The sequence below is a fragment of the Chanos chanos genome, chromosome 4, assembly GCF_902362185.1.
Source record: "Chanos chanos chromosome 4, fChaCha1.1, whole genome shotgun sequence".
In the NCBI taxonomy this organism is placed as follows: domain Eukaryota; kingdom Metazoa; phylum Chordata; class Actinopteri; order Gonorynchiformes; family Chanidae; genus Chanos; species Chanos chanos.
Window position 1 is genome coordinate 40846036 of NC_044498.1, and position 19067 is coordinate 40865102.

Sequence of the window (19067 nt, forward strand, 5' to 3'; positions counted from 1 at the left end):
CAAACTGATTAAATCTTCATTTTGTAAATGTTAATCTCTAGTATGAATGCAGGAGTGAATGTAGGCCCTACACACAGAGCTGGGTGGTGACCATGCGGTTGGTTCACACAATGATCAGACACTCTCTCTCTCTCTCTTTCCCTCCCCCTGTTCCCTGTAGAGGAGATGTTAATCAGTTCTGTGTATAGATGAGCCTCTTATCAGATAAAGCCCTTACATGTTCTAATTGATGCCAGGGGTCACCTCCTTACCTCTCTCTCTCTCTCCCTCTCTCCCTCTCTCTCTCTCTCTCTCTCTCTCTCTCTCTCTCTCTCACTCACACACTCTCTCACACACACAGACACACACACACACACACACACACACACAAACATCTACAGACTACACAACTGTTTTGTGTGTGTCAGGCATCAGCCTGACTTGTGAGTTAGTTGGGAACTGAGTCTCATCAGAGACAATTTGTCTGAGGTGAGATAAATAACACAAGAGATCCCTCTGCTCTTGTTATCTGCTCAGTCACAAATTCCCTGCAGGCCTGCTACACACACACACGCACGCACACACACGCACGCGCGCGCACACGCACGCACGCTAAAACAGACAGACTGTATCAGGAGCTTTGGATTTTGATAAAAGCTCTGATGTTGATCCACTGAGTAATCCTGTCATGACCAGTAGTTCTTTCTCACTCTGAAGCAGCCACACACAGAAAGACATATATGTAAGTGTGTATGCAAACACACACACCCACACACACACACCCACACATACATTCACATTATACTTGAGTAACACCACACTGATAGTAGCTCAGCAGTATGGGAAGAAGTAGAGATGTGTTTTTAAACTGAAGATAGGATGGTTCTCAGTCATTAATACACACCTAAACAACAAGCCTAAATAGAATATATTTGTAAAATATATTTGTAATATATTAGAATAAATTACACACTCACACACATACATATTTGTGTACATGTGTACATATTTATATATATATATATGTATGTATGTATACATATATATTTATATGCCACATTTTTCATGGCAGATGTAGTTGAGAGGTGTAGCTCTTGCCATGCTAATTGTGTTGTTGTCTCAGACATGATAGCAGTGTCTCTCTCTCACCATAGGAAACCCTGGCACCTCCACCATATGACGCTCCATTTGAGGTATTTACAGTTTTTCTCAATTGCTTTGACTCAGTCACCTTTGAAAATGACTGTTCTCAAATATCAATTTCACAGTCTCAGTCACTACAGTATATGACTTTTCAGTTGTACTAATATGTATAATTACATATATTTCCACTGGGTAAAAGGACTTTTGAAAATATGTATCATGCTGTTTGTCTCGAGGTTCCCCTTGGTAATCAGAAGAGAGCTACTTATATATGTTTGTGTTTCAAGTGTGAAATCAATATTTTGCTGATGTTTCATGACATTTTTTTTCCTGCTTTTGTAACATTTACCTTAACTTGCAACATAACCTTTCCAGACTAGAAACAAAAATTGAAGACTTTGCTTTTTGGCTGACTGATGTTTGTTTCGTGCGGCGCTTTGAAACGAAACGTTGCGAAATTGAAAAATTCTTCAGCGATTTGATTTAAACTGATCAGAGCATTTGAGAAAAACTGTAAATGTAACATCTGCCAGATGAATGAAGCTGCGACTGAACGGAGTGTTCCGGAACATCTGCCGGAGCTGCGCCTGCACCGGCCACCACGTGCCGAGATCAGCAGAGCGCTGGTGGAGGCAGCCGTTTGTTTTGCTTTGCCGTGTGTTTTGAACTGTTTCAAAATGATTGTGTAAACAACTACATCTCAAACCGAGCAGACAGATAATTATCATAAGCTACAGTTTAGTCGGAGCTGCCTGTATACTTGTGAAGGGGTACTGTAAATTGAGGAGGGGAAAAAAGTTCCTCCCAAAACTAGAAAAAGACATGCAGCCAGTGCAGAGAGGCGTAGGACATTCCGTTTGCTTTATAGTTCGATATATGGGTTTTGACTGAAATATCACACAGTAACTTGGCCTGAGTTAAAGCCTAATTGGAGATTACTGTACTGTTTTTGTATTTAAGTTTCCGTGTCCTGAATGTTCTGATTTGAAAGGATATGGTGTTCTTTTTTTTTTTTGGTGGGTTATTCTTGGTCATGCGGAAGCAATCTCACAGAGCTAATGAATAACCCATACATATTTAATTTATTGGCTTTAAAATATCTCTAAAACTTTGTCAATATTTAAACGGTGTGGACAGAGAATGGTATTTATGGAAGCAGAAAGCTTACTGTGTTTTTTTTTTCCCTCAGACATATTACCTGTCCTTGACTGACTTGAGTGTACCAAATCTTGTTTGGTGGTTTTAACAAAAGTACATGAGAAAAATCTTTGGAGTGCATGTCATTGCATAAATGTGACATTGCCTTGGACTAGAGAGACACAGTGACATTGTTTTAATGTTGGCAAGGCCTATTCAGCAGAATCAGCACAGGAATACATCACTTAACTCAACGTTATATATGAGATGTCACAGAAAAAGAATATATTAGCAATGTATATCAGTTTAAATGAGCAGTTTTAGTGACAGTTTCTGTCTCTGCCTCTGTCTGAGTCAACGGCACTGAGGGGGAGTGTGTGTTTGAGGGCCACTGTGTACATTAATGAGGCCATTGATAAATCTGTGTGTGTGTGTGTGTGAGCGAGAGAGAGAGAGAGAGAGAGAGAGATGTTGGCTCATTTCTGCAGCTCCATAAGTCATAAACAATGAGTAATTACCTTTCATTACCAACGAGGGCATACATTAATAAAATGTCAGACTCTGTATGGATAATTTAAGCATTACATGTACACTAATGCATTTAGCTGACGCAACTTGCATTTATTCTCTCTCTCTCTCATGCACCAGAGCAGGCTTGGGCATAAAGTCCTCGTTCAAGGACACATTAACAGAGAGCCTTCCTGTTCAGAAATTAAATCAACACTTTGCATTTACTGGGCTGTTTGCCTACACTGCAACACCGGTACCAGTCAGTCCCTTACTGTACATATGACTGTTTTAGGGAGACAGACAGAACGCCAGTGCTGGAGTGGGAAGTGTGTGCGCACTACAGCAGTGACTCCAGAGGAATAGGAGGGATAAAGACAGCAGAAGACAGAGTAGAGATTGAGTAAGGACAGAGTACTAATGCGTTAGTAATGGGGTTTTGTAATGAGAGACAGGCCAAGTTTGACCCCTGTGTTTTTATGTCTTTGAGGCTGATAATTCTCTCTGGGTCTTGGAGACAGATAATTGGCTTCCTGAACAGGAAGGTTTCCATTGTTAGCTCAGACTGATGGACAGTTAGAACGATTGGATTCATCCTCCTGGAGGTGTTTTTAAGACTTGGTTTTTTTTAGGCACAATGTTCTCTCTCTCTCTCTCTCTCTCTCTCTCTCTCTCTCAGTAGTGAGGTTTTGTTGTGCTATTTTGAGGCTTCAGGTGTATTTTTGTCAGGCTTGTGAGGGTTGTATTGCTTGTAGCCGGTAAGGACTGTGTAGTTGTTTTTAACTGAAGCAAAGGTGGGTCATGTGTTGTCTAGTTTTATGTGTATCTGCAGTGGGCTTGAGTTCTGTGGTTGTGTAGTTTTGTGTAACGTTACATTGTGTAGTTGTTTGTAGCTCTTATCTCTGCTAAGAAGGACAGACAGAAAGCTGACTAAGTAGGTCTCTTTGTGCAAATCACTCAGCTACATATCCTGCATTTCACTGCTGTCATACACACACACACACACACACACAAAAAGAAAAAAAAAAATAGAACAGCGGCATAAAGGACATTGCATGTCATTAATAAAACATATGTATATAAATGGAAGCACATGGTAGACAAAGAATTACACAGAAACTAACAAAGCCGTGTATTACTCACCATAAACATTTATAACTTCGTTCTTGGTTGGATGGACGAGGCTTTCTTTCTTTTGTGTCTTACATTTGCCTACTGAAAAAGAGCTCAAAATTCAATGGAAAAGGAGGCAGACCCTCTGTAGACAATACGTTTAGTTTTTATTGCTGGATTGTGTTTGTGTGTTGCATTATGAGTTGCATGTGTTTAAATTCAAACAACCCTCCAGAATGAGAGCTGACTGACTGTTAATTATTGTCAGGTGGATGGTGACTTTCTGTCATCCGTATGTATTCAATCTACAGATGTGTTTTTTCCCCTTAGTGCTTTTCTCGCAGCCTGCCTCGACACACACTCACAGACCCTTTTTATGTGTATATAACTATGCGCATAAAGGTGTGAGTGTGGTTATTCGAGTGTGTGTGTGTGTGTGTGTGTGTGTGTGTTCGGGTGTGGATTTTCCACCCTGTATTGATCCCTGCCTGGCTCTGAGCTGTAAACTGCGTGTGTCTGCGTGCGTGTGTGTGTGTGTGTTCCTGATTTGCTGGATAGATAAATAGTGACCGTCAGACCTAACGACAATACTTCTCTGCCATCAGTCCGCAATCTCAAAATGGCCCAAAATGATATATTCATATGACTGAAGTCACCTAACTCTATTCAATTGTGTTTGCTTGGCAGCATTATTATATGAATTTGAAGACAAATTGGAAGTGTGCAAAATGTGTTTAAGTCCCTTAAAGAGAATGTGGAAACCCGTAGAATTTTGCACATCCTCCTTTCCTGAGTCTCCATCAGAGCTTTTCACACACATTACAAACGTCAGTATGTTCATATGTAATATGTTTTCAGAATCTGAATTTAGAAAAATTTGAGATGATAATACACTGCAGTCATTGTTGTTCATCTTTTTCTGCCCTCTCATTTAGTAAAGCCTTCATTACTCTTAATGTGTTTTTATATGAAGTGATTACATTAATTGTTATGTTAATGTGATTTTGTGTGATTATGTTAATTATGCATTGGGTTTTATTCACAGGCTGGGAGCCCTACGTCTGTTAATGCACCCTGCAGCTTCTCCCGAACCTCCGTCACTCCCTCCAGCCAGGACATCTGCAGGTGTGTGTGTGTGTGTGTGTGTGTGTGTGTGTGTGAGAGGTGTGAAGGTTGTGATATGTTCAATTCCGATGCACAGTGTCATCTGTAGCAGCTGTGAGAGTGCCGTGGCAATGCTTGCAATTTTTGTCGTGTTTGTGTCATGTTAAAATTATGTGTTGAGGGTTTGTTGCTATATGATTTTTCAAAATCAGGTATGAAAATACCATTCAGAAAAGGCCAGAGGTCACTCCAGTTTGCCTCTCTACCCCTCCACTTTCTGTCCTTCAGTGCTGTTTCCTCAATTCCTCCTTTCAGTTTTCATTTCTCCTTTTGTAAAAAGAATCACCTGCTCTTTTGTTTTTTAACTGCACTTTTTTTTTTTCTTTTGTTTCACTTTCTTTTCTCTGTGTTTCTTTTCTGTCTCTTTTTTCCCCCTCTGTTCTGTTCCTCTCTCCCCCTGTTGCATGCAGTTCTAACACGTCGACGACAGAGCAGGGTTCCCATAGGCCTTTGCAGACGGCTCTTGTGCTGTTGAACTCAAATGGCAGAAGCTCAGGTTCACAGAGTGTCACCACCACCATGCTCTGTCCTCCGGAACCACCCGCCAAGCCCAAAAACAAAAACTTGTTTGGTTCCGAATGGCTGTCTCTGCTCAGACTGGATTCTGGCAAAAGTCTTAAGTTTTCCAGATCTCTGAATGACATGGGTCAGAAGATGGACAGTCTGTGCAGCGGCTTGCACTTTATCGACCGCACATGCTCAGACGGAGAACTGGGTTCTGAAATGGACACGCACATGCAGCGTGATACAGATGCCAAAACTCTCAACGGCAAACCAGTGCACCTGGTCCCCTCCTTCCTGCCGCGGCCGCCGTCTTTCTCCACAAACTACAAATATATTGGACCCCCCGAGCTTTGCCAGAACCAAAGCGGCCCGCATGCGGACCTCCAGCGGAGTTCGAACTTCCTCCGTCTGTTTTTCCCCTTCCCTCGTTCCTCTACCTTAGGCAGCCTCCGGGCTTCGGAGCTGGGTAGCTACACCTCACGCCTCCACATGGCCAAATCCTCCAGCACCCTGATGGAGGTGAGTGAGTGTTGTGCTGTGGAAGAGGTCGGAGATGACGATGTGTTTGAGGAAGACGCTCCAAATCACGTTGGGACGACGCCGGATGGCTCCAGAGCTCCCCTCTGCTCCCTGGATGAAGACACTGATCTGGACCACTGTGACCCAGACTGCTTTTCCACACCGCTGGCAGAAAAAACAGGCCCTCTCTCGCCCTACTCATTGTCTGGAGACTGCTGCAGGTTGGTGGGGCTCTCCCACCCCGAAATCCCCCATTTCCTCAGTGTGTGCTCAACATATAGCGTGGAATAGACTCCCATTAGAGCGTGACAGTGCCCCTCCTTTGTTTTTTCCCATACATTTGCTTAATTCATTTAACAGGCCTTTGTAGACAGAGCTACTTCAACAGCACTCATGAATTTTCCTACTGTGTTCAACTCATTTCAAACCTTGTTCGACTGGACTCCCCAGCTGCTAAACAAAGCTAGAATATTGAGTTACTGTGTGGTAGAATCTTACACACTGTGTAGCAGAACACAACACACAGCAGAGAGAGGTTCACAGTGTCAGAGAAAAAGAAGAACTAGATTTAGTCAATAGCATGCTCTTTGATTTGCTGGGCAAATGCAGACAGGTTGCCCAGTGTGAATCAGCAATGAGATACAGTCCGGTTAGTCTGGAGTTAGATCTGATCTGGGGTCAGATCAGGATTCCATAACCCCATGAAATAACATGAGGCAATATTGTGCCAGTTGAGCTGATGGGGGTAAGGCAGTATGTGTGCTCTGTAAAACAGAGGGGAGCTGAAAAAGCAGTGAGACTGATGGAGAGCTGCTGAAGTGGCTGGTTTCGTTCAACTCACAGATCTACACAGCAAGTTTAGGAATTTTTTGGTTTTCCAGCGTTAAGTTTTCAGGAGGTTTGTTTTGTTTTGATTCTTTTTACATACAGTAGCACCTAAAATGTTACAGTGACATGTTACAGTTCAAGTCATTTTGTCATTTTAGATTTCCACTAGGAATCAATAAAGTGTCTTATCTATCTATCTATCTATCTATCTATCTATCTATCTATCTATCTATCTATCTATCTATCTATCTATCTATCTATCTATCTATCTATCTATCTATCTATCTATCTGCCTGTCTGCCTGTCTGCCTGTCTGTCTGTCTATCTATCTGTCTATCTGTCTGTCTGTCTGTCTGTCTGTCTGTCTATCTATTGAATAGTGGTTCATTGCACAGTGAGAGGCCACCTCTGAAATATAATGGTTGGTTACTTGACTCCACATGAGCAGTGACTCTTCTGTGAGGTGTGTGTGTGTGTGTGTGTGTCCTCCTGTCCACTGTGTAGCTGTCTAAAACGTGAGTTCTAAGAAAAGGTGTAGGGTCACGAGGACGAGGGAGATGCTGATTGGTTTACTGTAGCTCCACTGGGGGATAAGACTGAAGTCGGCTCAGGGTCGGGTGGATAGGAGTGTGAGCAGGGTAAAAGATCAGAAGTAGCCAGTTTATGTATGTGAAGGAGCATGTGTGTGTGTGTGTGGGGGGGGTGTATGTTAGAGCGTGTACTGTAATCGTGTGTGCATGCGTGTGTGACGGCATGTGATCTGTGCCAACGTGTTCGAATAGCCTCCAACCTCTTACCTTTATGAGCTGTCTCCACTTCATGGAATTAAGTATTGATTGTAATTGTACTCCATTAGAAGAAATGTTGAAGGCAACAGCTGCTGCCAGTTAACCGTTGTAAAATTTTGCCGTGATCTGATTCTAGTGAACGCTGTGACAAGGAACGGACTCTGTCTGTCCTCAGTGATACTTGGCAAGTGAACAGTGTCTGACTGCACATTTAGCCTGCTATCATATAGGTGTCTGGCCAATCATAGGTGTCAGTCATTACACTGTGGACCACGTGTAGGTGTGTGGGCCCTGAAAGAGCCATGATAAAGGAGACACTGAAAGCTGTTAAATGTGCTAATTGGATTGGGAGGAGTAAGGTTCTAATCTGAGTAGATTTACGATGATCTGGCAACCCAGAACCCATCATATTAGGAAAGGTGATATTAAGGGCACAGTTGTCAAAGTCTCTATTGTGTAGTATAAAGCAATGCTCTGCTTAATACAACAGTAAAGTACAGAGCAGACCTGAGATATTAATATTTCACATTTGAGATGAAACTGAAGCTGGCTTGAAGTTCTTTACCAATTCCTTTGACTGTCAGCCATTTGTAATCTTGATTTCTTGACTTGTTTTATTTATAAAATTTTATTACTTTAGTACCAAGAATTTACAAGCTTTTCCTTGATTCAAAAGGATGATTTAACTGAAGTTTTATGCTCTTGCTCTGGTGTTATTTGACCTGTTCCTGCTACTAAACCCAAGCAAATTAAAGTCTGTCAGTTTTAAGTATAAATTATGCAATGTTTGGTGTCACATCAGTATTCAGTTTAGGGCTTAATAATTATAAGATACCAAACTCCTTTCACTGAATTTAACTTCTTTCACTAAATCTTTGAAGTCAAGTATCTAGTTAAGCTGATGGGGCCTGTATAGTTTTTTGGATAATTACAAATAATTTCTCTTGAAGATCAGGAGGAATTTTTGTAGTCAGAGTTCAGTTTGTTTCCTCCTCTTAAACTGGTGCAGAGCTTCCTGTCAGAGAAAATACTCAAACATTCAACTTAAATTCTAGTCTTGTGCAACCATCACCAAATTAGATAGCTCACCTCTCTCTCCCTCTCTCTCTCTCTCTCTCTCACACACACACACACACACGCACGCACACAAACACGCACACACACACAAACACTCTTTCTCTCTGTCTTTGAAGCCAAGTCCTAAATTCAAACACAGGAGTCTGCCACCCAAAATGATTTCTGCATAATGCGCTTTCTCTCTCTCTCTCTCTCTCTCTCTCTCTCTCTCTCTCTCTCTCTCTCTCTTTCTCAATTGTTGTTGTCAGTCTGTGGGTGTTGATGAATGCTTTGATATGCATTTCTGAAAACATATGTGCATATATAAGGCACTAATTTGCATAAAGACTATTTTAATAAGTGCTAAGACAAGGAGAAATCAAGGTTTAGATGAACTGCTGCCTGTTAGGACTAAAGTGTTGATTGTTAGATCTGTTTGTTCTGTTCCATGCTTATTAACAGTGGGGGAAAATGAAATTACCATTGACGTCATTGCGTGTCATACTAATGTCAACATTTGGAATAAAAGTTCTAGAAAGTGCCTCTCTAGGGTCGAAGCATATCATGGTTATGTTTTGTTTTTCTGATTGGATGTTGTTGTCATTGTGGTGACCCTGTAGTTGTATGTGGTTGCTGGTATCTGAAGCATTGCTCTACAGCTTCCTATCTTCTTAAGGTTTTTCTGCGTAATCTACTCCAGGAATGGAATGCAGCAGTCACACGCAGACCGCATGAACTGCACTGTTTCCCAGGCTCTCAACCCCTCTACTGCAACTAATTTAGTTAATGAGTCTCAGAGATGCACTGACAAACAGAACATCTCACAAACAGAGAAACTCTCCTAGGCTCTGAGAGCGCACTGCGTTCCTCCTCAGATCCCTGAGTTTTATCGGTTTTCAGTGAGGTTTCTCACCAAGCTTTCTTTGAGGTCTCTTTGGTCTTCTCTGGCCAGTTCTCTCTGATGTTGTCCAGTGTGATGTGAGCTCATTGCAGATTTACCTTGAGGCTGTGAGTCTCGGTCCTTCAAGGACAGTGATGTATCAGTAATATGAACTGTGACATTTCAGTCTCATTTAGCTGTACTTGTCACTAACCATGTCAGTGTCCAGCTATCTAGCTGACAGCGAGTGAAATAATATGTACAGGGTGTGTGTGTGTGTGTGTATGTGTGTGCGTGAGCACATCTACATGCGTCGTATTAATATTCCTGTGACTAACTTTCTGCTATCATTCTGCAGTCTCTCTCGCTCTCTCTCTCAGCCTTCTATCATTCTGCACTCTCTCTCTCTCACCCTTCTATCGTTCTGGACAACTTCCACACCCCCCTCCCTTCCCCCTCTCCCCTCAGCGGTGGCAGTTACCTCCCGTTCTGCACCTCTCTCATGTGAAAGATGTGATTTGAAACTGGAGATAGTTTATGCCCATCTTTAATATTGTATCGAGTCTTTATTTTCTGAAAATGGGATTTTAGAAGTGGTTCGAGTCAGTGGGTGATCACATATAATGTAAACAGCACTTGCATTACTCAAGTACAGAGTGAATGTGAAATTTAGTACTCAGAGTCTGGGATGTTGTATACAGCGTGAATTATGCATTAACGCTGAAGTAGGACAGTGAAATACAGAACTAGACTGTGTCTACAGGCCTTGTGATGATATGATGTAGTGGTTGTGTCTGTTCACCTATGTCCCCCCACTGACTGCAGCAATCCTGTTGTTTCAACTTCAACTGCGTGTATATCCATTCCCTAGGACCTGCCATTGTGAGGGCGTTGATGACTGATATATATGAGTGTAATATAGTGGGTATATTTGTGTAGAATCTGATATTGTGAGGCTGTTGACAACTGATATATGTGTGTATATCTGTGTATATTGCGAGGACGTTGATGACTGACATGTATTAGTACACTAAAGTATGTATACCTGTTGTAGAGGATTTCACATTGTGAGGACCGTCAGGACTGATATGTGTGTGTATATCTGTTGTGTAGAATCTTACACTGTCGTTGGCTGATATGTATGACTATAATAAAGTGCATATGTCTGTTGTGTAGGATCTGACATTGTGAGGCCAGTGACCACTGATATGTATGTGTGTAATCATGTGTGTTTATCTGTTGTTATAGGATCTGCCATTGTGAGGGTGATGAGGACAGTCCTCTGATTACGCCTTGTCACTGTACGGGAAGCCTCCGTTTCGTGCACCAGGCCTGCCTTCAGCAGTGGATCAAGAGTTCAGACACACGCTGCTGTGAACTCTGCAAGTATGAATTCATAATGCAGACCAAACTCAAACCACTACGCAAGGTAAGACATATGCACACGCACGCGCACACACACACAGACATACATACACAGAGACACACACACACACACACACACACACACACAGACATACATACACAGAGACACACACACACACCTACATCGAGCATATTTACAGCTATGTAATGTGTACTTGTTGACTGCAGGCCAGAGTATGATTATCATATAATTGAAATTATATGAGTGTGTTGGAGGAGTGACAGCAGTCATTAAGCTCTTGCTGTCTGTGAGTTGTGAGAACATGGTGAAATTCTCAGTAGAATAGTTTTCTGTCTTTACTGCACCTCAGTTCGACGTCCTAATTAAATATGTTCCTCAGCTGGAGACACTATTACACCTTCAGAAAATGTTCCATGTATATGTGTGTGTGCGTCCCCTGTATTGCTATATTGACCACATTTTAATAGACAAATTGTTAAACAGCATGTGGAAACCAAATGTGACCACTCTGTTCTGGTCGACTGGTTTCAGTACATGATAGTATAGGACAGCGTGGCATTGTTCTGTTTAATTGTGTTTTGTGCCATTTCTATTCAAACTAGACATAGATATGGAGCTGACATTTCAGATTTTAATCTCTTTAGTTTGTCTTTAAATTAAAAATACATATTGTCACAGTGTGTTTGTCCTAGATATTGCTTACCCAGTTTATGAATTTGTTCATGTCCATGATTATAGATTAGAAACAGAATCTATATTCGTAGACCTGAAATGTAGAGGGGAGGGGTCTGACAATGAAGACTGTGGTGTCTCGTTTAAATATTTCATATTTAAGTCTTGCTGACCTGACCGAACCATTAATCTTTTTCTCATCTAACTGAGTTTAGGGCCATGCGGTCTGTACTGCTCTCTGTTCCTCTGATTATCATTCTAAATAATTGAGAACCAAAATAACTGGGGTGTGAGATGAACGGGAAGTGGAAGGGCTGAACCGTGTTGTTTATTACAGAAAAAGCAGAATTGTTTTGATAGGTTGTGTTTTGACTGGGCTCTCTCCCAAGAGCAAAGCTCTTTTATGGCATCGGTGCCCTGACCTCTTGGACCGGGCGTGGGGGTTTTAACAGCCCGAGCCTATGTGCATTTACATATTATCATTTACTCTTAATGAAGTGTGCCTGTATTCTCTATTTAAAGGCTCACCTGAATGAATAATGAATATCAGAAAGGATTGTGATGGATGTGAGGATTTCATGGGTCAAAGTGTCATACAGAGAGAAACAGAGGGAGAGATGTTATCAATAAATAATAACAGCTATGGGTGTGGATTAAATATTTATAGTGCAGAGGCCAGTGCACTACTGAAATTTACACACACACACGCACACACTCACATACACACACCCACACACATTTATATATATATATATATATGTATGTGTGTGTGTACATATATATATGTATATATATATATATATATATATATATATATATATATATATATATATATGTATGTATGTATGTATGTGTGTGTGTATATATGTATGTGTGTATATATATGTATATGTATGTATGTATGTATGTACGTATGTATGTATGTATGGAGACATGGAAACATCCAGGATTGAATGTGAAGTTAGGGTAGGGGTAGTGGGGTTTAATGAGTGACACAGGTGACATAGGACTGTTCTACTGCAGGATTACTGTCCTGGTAGAAGTGATACAGTTTGACATGGTTTTCTGACCTTTACTGAGCAATAAAAGAGTGGACCTCAGAGAGGACATGTGGTTAAGTAGATATATGTGTGTGTGTGTGTGTGTTTGTGCTTGTGTAAAATACATTAATCTCTTTCCTCTGCAGTGGGAGAAACTGCAGATGTCAGCCAGTGAGAGAAGGAAGATTATGTGTTCAGTCACGTTCCACGTCATCGCCATCACCTGCGTGGTGTGGTCGCTCTACGTTCTGATAGACCGCACCGCCGAGGAGATCAGACAAGGTCAGCCCGCACCACACCTCCAGTCACCCGAGTCCTGCCTGCCAGTCTCTTAACCTTTTTACAACCATATCACAACCCTTACCGAACCATTCCCCCAACCATTACCCGACCAGATTTTACAGTTGTATCACAACCCTTATATAAACATCCACTCCTCCACCCAGGTCCCGGTGCTTTGTTCTGAGAAGTTCTTGTCTTAGCAGATGTTGGTTGGGATATGAACTCCATGGATCATGCTTATCCACTGGATTTTTAATGTTGTAGATTTGGGAGGGGTCAGTAAGGCTCCCTGACCGGCCCATTTAGTAACGGGGGACTCTTCTTTTGTGGCTGAATGTGTGAAGTTAGGGTGGAGGTGGTGGGGCTGAGTGAGTGACATTGGGCTGCATTTTAATTCGCTGGTAGAAGGAATGCAGTTTGGCATGGTTTTCTGGCCTTTACTAAACAGTATGTAAGCGAGCTTCAGAAAAGGAATATTAACCAAGCACTGGGTTTGGTGTGTGTGCATGTGTGTGTTTGAAATTCTCCTTTCCTCCCTTATTTTTCCCACATGTTCACAAATCATCCCTTTCTTTGGTGTTGGATAAAATGTAGTAGCAGTTATAAAGAATGAGACCACTTGAAAAGTGGAGAAGAAGTGTGTTGACTTTGGTTAGCACTTTCAGTATCCACCTCAGTATCTCTCTGTGTGCCTTATTCTTGTCTTAGGACAGATCAGGTGCACTAGCAAGTTGGACTAAGCTAATGACGTTGTTTGTCTGTTTACCACACATGCTGAGTTTGCAGCAGGTTACCACGGTGTCATGTTAGTGGGGTGTAGGAGTGCTCTGGGACTTATTATGGGATGTAATTTCGAGTGTGCTTAACAATAACCCCCACTTCTCACCTGCCTGTAGCCTCTGTCTTTTGTTTGATAACTCAATACTAACTCTTTTTAACCATGCAGCGGGGAGAATACCAGGTAAAGACATTTTCCCGTTGGGAATCAGTGAAATCTATCTATCTATCTGTCTATCTATCTATCTATCTATCTATCTATCTATCTATGTTCATCATCTTTCTGTATAATTGCATTCATATCTAACCTGCCATCCTTTCTAATCTCATTCTGTTGAAGCCTGACTATTACTGCTCTTTGAGAACCCCTCTCTCCTCTCTGGTACTGCATGTAATGAATGTCATTTCCTTCCCTAAAATGTCAGCCATGGCCTTCTCTTAATCCCCTGAGTGAGCTCAGTGTTTTGTGTCTGCCACTCAAACACTCATCAGCGCTTTACTTCACCCCCCCTCCCCCCTTCAGTTCTTCTGATGCTGTAGGAGACCATTATGGGTATCCTTCACAGCAAAGACATCTGTGATCCACTTATCACTTAATACATTATAAAGCTCAGAAATATCTAAAACTGGCTTAAACTTAGCTGAAAGCAGCTTGAACTGGAACTCCAGACCAGACTGGCGTGAAGTTTGACGTTGTGTCATAGAACATAATGTACAGCCCATTAGGCACAGGAAGATCTCAGACAACTCATTAAGAATACAGTGTATCGGATGCGTCATCCATTCCGGATCTTTGGAAAGCACGGATCAATAGAGCACCGCCCACTGATGTCTGTACTCGGGGAAACAGGTTTCTCTCATCCCTCTGTAGAACTGTGCAGCCCTAACTCCCTTTCTCTGTCCTTCACCTCTGCTCTTCCAATCAGGAGGACTAAAGCTGCATCCTGGCCTCACATACGGAGCCTCCAAAAGCAGTACAGTATTGACTTATTGAGTTATGTTTGAGAATGTCTCAGTGAGCAGGCTTTAGTTTATAGGATTATGCAGGCTGAATACCCTCTCCCACAGTTTTGATGTTCAGATGTACAACAGAAAGATGAGATTGTGAACTGTGAGTCACACAACCTTAAGAGTTGACAGAGTGGACTCCAGTTCTGACTCAAGCCCTCAGACAACAAAGCGGACTCACTGTCCACCCTGTGAAAATAAATAATGTTAAATCAACCACTGCTTTACAAAGTGAAATATTAACTTTTTCTGACTGCAGCAGAGCTGTTCAGCTCTTGAATCTTGCAACTCCTCATCAATAAGTGCTGATTTTGGTGGACGTGAGTCACTGTGAAGTATCTAAGGGTTTGTGATGTGTTATGTCTTCAAGGTGTGTAAAAACTGGTTTCCCAGATCCCAGCTGGTTGTAGATACGCTAAACCTCCCTTAAAATCACAACACTTAGCGTTCAGTGTCCCAATTGTACATCACATGTCATTGCTGCTGCCCTGTTTGGTCCAGTTAGAGCTGTGATGTTCTCAGTAGGTCCATAGAGTATGTGAGACATTCCAGAATCTTATGTACTAAACAATGACGTTGGGTTTAAGTAGGTTTAAACTTTAAGTAGTCAATTTTTTTGTTGATGAAATTCCTCAAATTCAGGTTCATTCAAGTAATAAATTGAATTCTGTGTACATAGGGACATTTTTTTTATTATTATTTCCTCTAAGTGATTTCATCTTCCCCCAAGGCCACCATGTGTTTGGGTCAAGTATTCTCTGACCCACAGATGATGTCTAACACTGCCTTTATGTGAGAAAGGGATCACAGATGTTGTACAACAAATGCAGAACATGCAAATCTTGCTGGCACACACAGCTTACTTTGACTTTGAGTAATCTAACACCGCTTGGTAAGATAGACAACAGCCGGCTCTGCTCATGGAGCTTCCGCATGTGATGGATTCTGGAATGCAGCAATTTTGACAGATATATACCTAGGGCATTTTCTCAACATAAAATGATAGCATATTTTCTCTGTATAAAATATGCTACAGTTTTATGAGACACATGCTGTATAAGACGATACGTGTAATTTTTGAACAGGTTTTACAAATAGCAGAAGTTGGTTCAACATCTCCACTGCTTGCTAATTTGATGTGTAGTAAGAGTTTGTTTCTTTTCCTGCAGGGATTCTGGAGTGGCCCTTCTGGACCAAGCTTGTGGTGGTGGCGATTGGCTTCACAGGAGGACTGGTGTTTATGTATGTGCAATGCAAGGTGTACATTCAGCTTTGGAGAAGACTGAAGGCCTACAACAGAGTAATATATGTGCAGAACCGCCCAGACACCTGTAAAAAAATTGTTTTCGAAAAACCTGCTCTAATGGAGCCAAACTTAGAGAACAAAGAGACTCTTGCACCAACGCAGTCTGACACAAACTCTTCACAATACACAGAGACGGAGGACTACAGCATGGAGATTCTCCACGTTTGACCCAAGGACTATTAACCTTCTATACAGGACTTTGCCTGTCATAGCACCTCTCAGACATCCTGGGATGTGCCACACAGCACTGCGCAGAGTGACTGAGTCAGAGCTGTTTCTCTTCACATGTTATTTTTTTTCTTTGTTTGTCTTTTCTCTTCCTGTAAGTTGCTGGCTAATCATAATGAATCTGTGTGCGCCAGGTCTTAGAACATTCCAACTACTGCCATTGTACTGCTGTTGTGTGAGGGGGTGATCAGAGGTCTGTGGGTTATGAGAGTGTGTATTTGTGTGTGAGAGAGAGTGTGTGTTGTGTGTCTGCGCTGATTCTAATGAAGTCTATAACAAGGCATTCAAGCACTTTTTATTTCTCTGATACCCGGCTGTTGTATTTTACTATTCATAGAATTCTTTTTATTCTACATGCGGTAATCTGCTAAAACAAACTTGAAATGTTGAGAGCTAGGCTCTTATTTTATATCATGATTTGTACCCCAATAAATGTCACTTGGGTGAAAAAAGAGGGATTAGGAAGAAGAATGAAGGAAAACAAAGGTGATTATTCCACTTTTCCAAACTGAAAAGTCAGTGCCAGAAAGTGAATGACAAAGCATTTTGGTTTTATATGGCAGTGAGGTTCAGCTCATGAATTTTGATTTCCTCCCTCTAAATGTTACCATCTGAAGGTTCTTTGCTTGTGGAATGTAAACTTTTAAAACTCATTTTCTACCAATTGTAGGATATTCTCTGCCCAGATAACCTTCGCTGTAGCATTACACAACACTTCAAAATGAACCAGTCGCCTTTTCCTTGTGACATTGATACTTCAGGTTCTACCTATTGTTGTTACACAGCGTCTGGTTTGGTTTGCTGAGCTATGAAATTGCCTTGGGAAGTGCACAACTTCATTCAGAAGAACTCGCCCACAAGGTGAGATTTGACCCAGATCAAATCTCTGTTTCCATTTTTGACGTTTTAGGCTCACCTTCTCCACTCCTGTTCTTATTACAAAATGCCTTTCACATTTAGTGTGTTTGGCTTCTTTTCTGAAACTTAACACCTGTAGCATAATTTTGTTTTATCCGTCACACCGTGTAATATGTTTCACTTGCCTATGCAAAGAAGTTTTCTTTTTATTATTATTAAAACCACAAGCAAATATATACAATTGACACATTCTTGAGCTATTTAATACAGGCTGAGGTTCACATTTTAACCAGTGAAGAAAAAATACTGCGGAACGCACACTGAATGTTTTAGAATTATTAACATACTCCTAACTGGCTGATTAGGAAAATCTTTAAAGATCTGCTTTGATTTCCCATGGCAGCAAGTTTGGGTTGTACTCTGAGGGCGTAATGGAAGTGCGTTTTGAGAATCTGCCGATTCAAGCTAATGTTTGCTCTGCGTTCCCACACAGCAGACTGTTTTTTAAACTGTTTTTGCCAGTCATGTATTCCCACATCCACCTACAGTACAGCCTCTCTGATAGTGTTAACTGCCCCAGAGACAAAAAAGAACTCTTGATGACAATGTCCCATTATTATTGTTCCCATATATATATATATATATATATATATATATATATATATATATATATATATATATATATATATTCTAAAACCTCATATGTTTTTGTATCAAAGTTCCAATTTGCAAATGTAGAGCTCTACTATCTGGTGTTAGGACAGATGGAACATTGTCATGTTGCAGACCTTTTCATCTGTATTCCAAAAACGCCATACAATTTGGCAAAAAAGAAATACAGCCAGAGTTTATAAATGGGGATGAGTTTTCTGGTTGTTTACTAGCTTGGCTCTTAGCCAGAGATCTGACATTTTTAATCCGCACTCAAGCAGGCGAGAAACCGCTTTTTTCTTTTCCTTGAAAATCCTGAATTAATAGGTAAAGAATTTCGAGAGAAATGGAGCTCAAATTGAAATTTGTGATCATATGCAAATGACACTACACATTATTAGCGGCATGAGGAAAGTCCCTCTATAGCCGAACCGGCTTTGGCCCCATAGACACAGTGCTGGACCATTTACTGCCGGGAAGGGGGACACACCCCGCATGTTTGAACATGGAAAGTCCCTGAAGTACCTTATGTACACACACACACACACACACACACACACACTCAGTTTCGCAAAATGAAAACCAGGTGATAATCTATATATTTACACTGTTAATTTCATGGTTTAAGAATAAACATTCAACTTTGTGTTTCTTTATCCCTCACACCAACTATGTAATATGGATTGTTTTGATAAAACATTTACATGTAGGAGCGGGCTCCTCCCACGTTTTGTCAATTGGAGAATTCCCAAAAAGTCAATGTTATGCTTTTTGGAACTGTGACATTCTATCCTGACAATGGACTTGGAGAATATCCACATTGTATATCCACTGCAGAACTGTTGATGTGCAGAATAGCCTTGTGAATATTCCTGCACAGAGTGATGTTTGTACAGCTTTGATTTGTCTGAAGAGCAGTAATTGTCCTGTAGGGTTCATCAATGCTGTACTGTACACACTAGATTGCTTGTATCTGAGCTTATGATCCTTTGACTGGTGAGCTTTTGTTTGTTTTTTTGTTTTTTGTTGTTTTTTTTCTTCCTCTAACCAGCTATAGGTTGGTCACAGAAATTACTTTAATGTGCTTAGAACAGTGTTTCTTGCATAAAACTGCAGTGCTTTACTACTGAACTGACTTGAACATGGTCAGCATGACTGTTCTGCCCCCCTCAACCCCCCACTCCCACCCCCGCCCTCCAGTTAAACTCCATTCTTGTCTCTGTGAATTTACTTCGGACGG

General features: G+C 41.3%; 1 protein-coding gene across 2 annotated transcripts in view; it reads left to right on the forward strand.

The window, feature by feature from the left end:
• Nucleotides 1-16683, forward strand: part of marchf8 (membrane-associated ring finger (C3HC4) 8) — a 48793-nt gene extending 32110 nt beyond the window's left edge. Inside the window, exons 3-9 of one of the 2 annotated variants that reach the window (XM_030771997.1) lie at nt 4925-5004; nt 5454-6287; nt 10867-11047; nt 12864-12999; nt 13946-13960; nt 14703-14750; nt 15954-16683. In XM_030771997.1, the coding sequence (XP_030627857.1) occupies nt 4925-5004; nt 5454-6287; nt 10867-11047; nt 12864-12999; nt 13946-13960; nt 14703-14750; nt 15954-16258 (1599 nt within the window). In that variant the 3' untranslated portion in view covers nt 16259-16683. The remainder of the gene's footprint in view (nt 1-4924; nt 5005-5453; nt 6288-10866; nt 11048-12863; nt 13000-13945; nt 13961-14702; nt 14751-15953) is intronic. The other variant, XM_030771998.1, reaches the window with a different exon arrangement.
• The last annotated feature ends 2384 nt before the right edge of the window (nt 16684-19067 follow it).